General features: G+C 36.3%; 1 protein-coding gene across 1 annotated transcript; it reads left to right on the forward strand.

The window, feature by feature from the left end:
• The first annotated feature begins 287 nt into the window (after positions 1–287).
• On the forward strand, positions 288–6213 carry LOC149188615 (putative LRR receptor-like serine/threonine-protein kinase At1g51820). The gene is made up of 14 exons (XM_089410017.1): positions 288–372; positions 471–1029; positions 1766–2244; positions 2335–2461; positions 2557–2628; positions 3248–3319; positions 3429–3509; positions 3688–3908; positions 4013–4128; positions 4387–4513; positions 4631–4699; positions 5122–5308; positions 5440–5575; positions 5815–6213. The coding sequence occupies exons 1-14, from the start codon at positions 288–290 to the stop codon at positions 6211–6213; spliced, it is 2730 nt and encodes a 909-aa protein (XP_089266143.1).

The raw sequence follows: 6213 nt of genomic DNA on the forward strand, positions 1-6213 counted from the left end.
CCCATTGGCATGGAATTATTCATATTCGTTGCTTACCAATAAATTATCCAGAGAATGGCTCTTTAGTGGTCTAAAAGAAATCCAACACCTTAGCATGATCAAGAAACTCAAACATACTCATCCACCTAAATTCAACACTTCCACCTACTCTTTCAATATCTAGGAACTAGAGGCCATCTGTCTGAAACACATCCAGCTACACTTTTATCCTCCATGAATTAGTGGCTGTCCGCCTGGATCCTTTGTTTCTAATCTGCTATTGTATCCTTTTAAATTTTCCTGTAGCGATGGACCAAATTCATTATGGCAAAGGGGTTGGCTGGATCGCCATTACTTTGCATTTATTGGTTGTTAATGTTATTGCTCAACCAGGTGAAGCAAGAATGGATATGGATGCGTTCTCACAATTGTTCTTGTTTTTCTTATTGGATGTTTCTTTTATTTAATTATTTTGTGAACTTTTGTACCAGGATTTCTTAGTATCAATTGTGGAGGTGAAACGAATCTGACAGCCCAAAACGGTATCACATGGGTCGGAGATGCTAATTACGTAGACGTTGGTCAGACGGCAGACATAACGCCCGTATCTGACTACGCCACTGAAAAAGCTTTCGGTACTTACTTGCGCACTATACGGGTTTTCCCAAAGCCTCTCAACAAATCTTGTTATCAGTTGCCTGTGGTTCCAGATGTGCCATACCTCTTAAGACTATGGTTTACCCTTGGAAATTATAGTGGGTTCCAGCAATTGCCAAGCTTCGCTTTCTCTATTGAGACACTCGGTTTGTTGGCTTCAGAGAACGTATCATTAACAGATACAAATATACATTTTTATGAACATGTCTTGGTCAGTTCCGGTAGTGTGCTCTATGTTTGCTTGATCAGAACATCTGACAGTGACGATCCCTTTATCAACGCTATCGAGTTGAGGACCCTCCAAAAAGGCATGTATCATGCAGCGGCTAAACCAGGAACACTCTTGAGTTTCATAGAAAGGCAGGATGTTGGTGATTCGTCGACTCTAATAAGGTGAACAATTTGAACTTTTACATGTTTTTACGGAGATATATTTTCCTGCTGTGTCTTTCCAGACATATAATTAGTATAGATCTATTTTAAATACTGATCTAATATGAGTTAATATGAGTTGAGAAAATGAGTTAAGAGTATAATTGTTTTATGTTTATTTTTTTTATGACTTCATATTATTTAAAATTTTGTATAGTTTTTAATTTTGACTATATAAATGAAATGTCAAGTTTAATAACTGTATATACCTTTACACATCATACTAGCGGTAGAATGAACCTCTTACTCATCATACTGGGCTGTAGAATAAAGGCAAGAACTAACGGGCATACTATAGGACATTAAATGCCCGCCTACATGCACCCAGTTAACTCTTTAACACGCGCGCAGCTATTTTTTATTTATCTATCACCACCAATGTGCGTGTTAAAGAGATGACGAGAACACATGTAGCAGGGCATGCCCTATACTATTCACGTTAGCTCTTGCCTAGAATAACCCTCTAGATACATTTGCAAAATCATCTTTTAGAAAAATTATTAGTACTGTTTCAACCTCAATTCCCAATTCCCTGTACATATAATTGATATTTGAAATTTAATTTGGTAGTTTTTTGGTAATTCTTGGAGAAGCTCGACCTTTCACACCGAGGGCTCGCATACTAAGGTTAAAATTGACGTTTGAAGGCCAATTATGATACGGTTATAATATTTTGATTTGTTTTTGTGTTTCAAAGGTATCCCCAGGACAACTTCGACCGCCTCTGGAGACACGAGCCGCCTCCGAATGGTCTTGCAGTGAGAGAAACGACACATCCCATTTCATCGAACAATACCGACGACTTTCCTCCAACTGCTGTCATGCAAACGGCGTGGGTTGTAAACGGCTCGGAATGGACTGGCATTACATTTACTTTAGCTTCGATCCCAGGGAGAAGAACATTTTTGTTACTGTATTTTGCAGAGATTGAGACACTAAATCAGCGTGAGTCCAGATCCTTTTCCGTCCAGATAAATGGCGTATATCGAACTAACACCATTTCGTTGGTGCCAAATTATTCTGCCATAGAGCGTACTTTCCTAACCAATGAAAGTTCGAGGCCTAACTTCACATTTACCATCGAGAAGGCCACTAACACCACCCTTTCACCTATAATCAACGCTTATGAGTGTTACTGGCTGACTGATACACAACCGCCAACATATTCGCAAGATGGTAAGTGCATGCCCCTGACCAAATATCCCATACACAAATTAGCGATAGTATAGTTCAATAGTGTCTAACCGAGTACGTTTCAAGCTGCAGTTGAAGCTCTTGAGGCCATCAAAAGTAAGTTTGAAATGAAATATTGGATATCAGATCCTTGTTATTTGATCCAGTGGGAAGGAATTCGCTGTGATAACAACTCTTCCGACATAAGAATTTCGGAATTGTAAGTTTACTTATTTTGTTGGTTTATTTCAGTCCTTTATTAGCTGAAATTGAACCTGAAATTGTAATAGCTGACAATAATTCTGTTGTTGCCAGGAATTTGTCCGGAAGGGATCTTACAGGTTCTATACCTCAGGATATTGGACGCTTGACAGCATTAGTTTACCTGTAAACAGAATTCTATTTTATTTTTTATTTTTGGGTGAATTAGTGAACTTAAAAGTTGCTATATTGCAAATAATGATGGCTAGAATGCAAACAATGCAGACAATGAGTAAGAGTGGAACATACGTTTCTTCTTAAAAAATCACATTTTCAAAATCAGAAAAAATAAAATATCTATTACTGTATAGATTTAACAAACGGTCTGACAAACAAACAATAAATCCGGTATACCAATTTGATATTTGACTTAAAGATGACCTTAAAATTCGATTTATATATATATATATATATATATATATATATATATATAAATAAAATAGAACATGCCGGATCTTCCCATTAATAGGACATGAATGTCCCGCTTAGAGAGGGAACACCTTTTGTCAATGATATGAATATTGTGGTAGACGGAAGATTCATTCATTCCTAATGTTGAAATTAGCAGGTCACTTGACAATAATCATCTAATGGGATCATTGCCGAATTTCTCCAATTTAACAATGTTGGAGAGTTTGTAAGTTTATTCTCAGCCTGAAATATTCACGTTGTTAATCATGCATTTATCAGAGCTGGCGCTTATCTTCATATTCCCAGCGCATTTACGTTATTTATTGTTATTTAGGTATCTACAAAACAACAACCTTAGTGGTAGCGTTCCAGAGTGGCTATCCGAACTAGGAAACCTCAAAGAGTTGTAAGTTCCCCTTTTGCCTGTTATTTTTGTTGTTGTTTTCACAATTGTTATTTGGATTTAAAGAATGAATCAGTTAAATTTCGGTGCCATTTTTTCGTCCTCCTTACAGGTTTATACAGAACGATAATTTCGCTGGTGTAATTCCTTCGCAACTTCTCAGTAAAGTTCTCAATAATTCATTGAAACTGAAGTAATCATATTTCATTTTATATTTGTTTATATGTTGAGACAAATTTCATTTTAAGATTTCCACGTTCAGAATTTTCCTGCATTTTTCTATTCTACTTTGCTACAAACATCTACAGATTAATTGGGTTGAGATTATAATTGATCTTATCTGGAAAATATCTTTTATTACTGTGCTGCAGCTACTCTGGGAACCCTCTCCTATTTGACCATCAGGCACAAGATATGCCAAGTTCTAGTTCTAAGAAGAGCAAAGTAGGAATTGTTGTAGGAATAAGTCTCAGCGGATTGCTGGTCATCGCTGTGGCGGTGATTGTGGGTATCATTTTCCATCGAAAGGAAATCGGCAGAAAAGGGCGTGTCGAGAGCACTGTGGTGAGGGACAGCCCCGTCGTGGACCCAGGTCAAAGCATAATGTGAATTTTAAAGATATATACAGTTGGTTCCTTATAATGATACCAGCTCAGTATGCAAATTTAGTAACTTTAATTCCATGAATGGATGCAGAATATTCAATGGTTATAGTGCCTAATCCAACGAAGTCTCGCGCCTTCAGTCTAGATGACATTTCTGCTGCCACACAAAACTTTAGTCAGAAGATCGGAAGAGGGGGTTTTGGATGGGTATTCCTTGGTCAATTACCAGAAGGAACAGATATCAGATATCGCCGTGAAAGTGCTCTCTTTGTTCTCGAATCAAGGGGCTAGCGAATTTTTAAATGAGGTAAGTATTAGATTTAAACCATGTAATTCAATTTGGATTTGGAGCTATTTATAAACTCAAATGTTTTATAAATCCCTTAAGATCACTTATATCCTTGATTAAATTAAAAAGTATTTACTTAGGCTGAAAGTTATGCATGTGAATTGAGTTGATAACAGGTTGATCTTCTTTCGAGAATCCATCATAGAAGTTTGGTTTCTTTACTCGGATATTGCAATGAATCCAGAGAACTTATGCTTATCTACGAGTACATGTCTCGAGGGTCTTTTAAAGATCACCTTTACGGTAAATAATTTTTTCAAGAGATATTTTTGTTTACTGGCTGACAATTGAATCAGCTAACATGAGCCACATTCATTTGCTTGGTTAACCAACAACATTTTGTTTCCTTTTCTTCCTCAGGTGATAGTGCACGGCATTCCCGCCTAAGCTGGAGAAAAAGGGTCAAAATAGCTTTAGATACAGCACTAGGTAACTATTGTCTCAAGTACTTTGATATGAATTTTGATGATGTACATTCTGTTTTTTTGCTAAATCATTTTTATTTAGATGGTAGATTTTGAAAATATTTATAAATTTGATGCAGAGGTTTTATCAGCATTTCTATTCATTAGGCTCTAAATATTTTTGAGGTCTAGAATTCAACTAAATATTTTTGATATTTATAATTTAATATAATTAAGTTAATTAATATTTAGATATTTATAATTTAATATAATTAAGTTAATTTAATGAAGTTATATATTTCCTGGATTTAAAAGTGAAATTATTGAGTGAAAATAGGTCTCTGGTTTTATAAATAAAATTAAATGACCTTAAAATTAAATAATAATAATAATATAAATTTTTATATTTTGAAATAGACGAATTAACTCGCACACATGTCTGTTCAGGACTGGAATACCTCCACATGGGTTGCACCCCCAAGATAATTCACAGGGACGTGAAGACTGCCAACATCCTTTTAGACAGCAATTTCAATGGAAAGCTGGCCGATTTTGGTCTTTCAAGGATGACACTAGATGGGGAGGCTACTCATGTTTCAACTGCCGTTAAAGGAACAACGGGATACCTCGATCCAGATTACATCACAAATATAACTGCCACTCAATTTTCAGTTGCTTTTAGCGGATTGAATTCAATGACTCGAATTCATTTCTGCTAATTAGATCCTACATGTTTACCTAACTCTTTCTAAGCGTGTGCTGTCACAGGTATTTCATCACCCAAACTTTGACGGAGAAGAGTGATGTGTATAGCTTTGGAGTCGTATTGTTTGAGATCATATGTGGTAGACAACCAATAGATGTAAATCTACCTGCAGAGGAAGTAAACCTCATTCGCTGGGTACGTAATTTTATCATCTCAAATTAAATACGTCGAAGCCCAATATTTCGGTAATATCCATGTTGTTATGTAGCATGGAATTTTACACACATTGGATGAACATTGAATGTTGATTAATAATTTAATGATGGGTATCTACATTCAATGTTGCATAGCAGTGTGATAATAATTTTCCAACATTTATAGTAATATTTTTTCTCGAAATTCCATCTTACATACTAACAATATTTATTTTGCAGGTGGCACCTTACGTTGAAATGAATGAAAATCCTGGCAAAATAGCAGAAATCGTAGACAAAAGATTGGGAAACAATTATGATATGAAATCCATCATTTGGGTTGTGAAAGTAGCGATGAGATGTGTCCACGCTCAACAATCCTGCAGGCCCAGCATCACTGAGGTGGTGGGAGAGCTCCGTGAGGCTGTCAGAGAGGCTGTCAAACATGACAACAACGATTCGGAGGATTTTGGCATAGAACCTTTAAATTTGGAGGTAAAGAGGAATTATTTGAGGGTCGAATCGAGTGGACCTACACCAATGGGTTGGAGCGTTGTCGCTCCAACCTTCCGAAAATTGGTCGATAAGTGGATTGAACAAAGTCGTCAGATCGTATCTATACTGAAAATTCCTTCATAG

The sequence above is a fragment of the Pinus tabuliformis genome, chromosome 3_1, assembly GCF_031772625.1.
Source record: "Pinus tabuliformis cultivar Carrire ecotype Pingquan chromosome 3_1, CPIR1, whole genome shotgun sequence".
In the NCBI taxonomy this organism is placed as follows: Eukaryota; Viridiplantae; Streptophyta; class Pinopsida; order Pinales; family Pinaceae; genus Pinus; species Pinus tabuliformis.

Bases quoted from the DNA above. Each gene is read 5' to 3' on its own strand.
- LOC149188615 (XM_089410017.1), top strand. From the start codon at position 288: ATGGACCAAATTCATTATGGCAAAGGGGTTGGCTGGATCGCCATTACT. The intron at 2,462-2,556 runs GTAAGTTTACTT...TGTTGTTGCCAG, and splicing joins GACATAAGAATTTCGGAATT to GAATTTGTCCGGAAGGGATC. The intron at 3,909-4,012 runs GTCAAAGCATAA...GAATGGATGCAG, and splicing joins CAGCCCCGTCGTGGACCCAG to AATATTCAATGGTTATAGTG.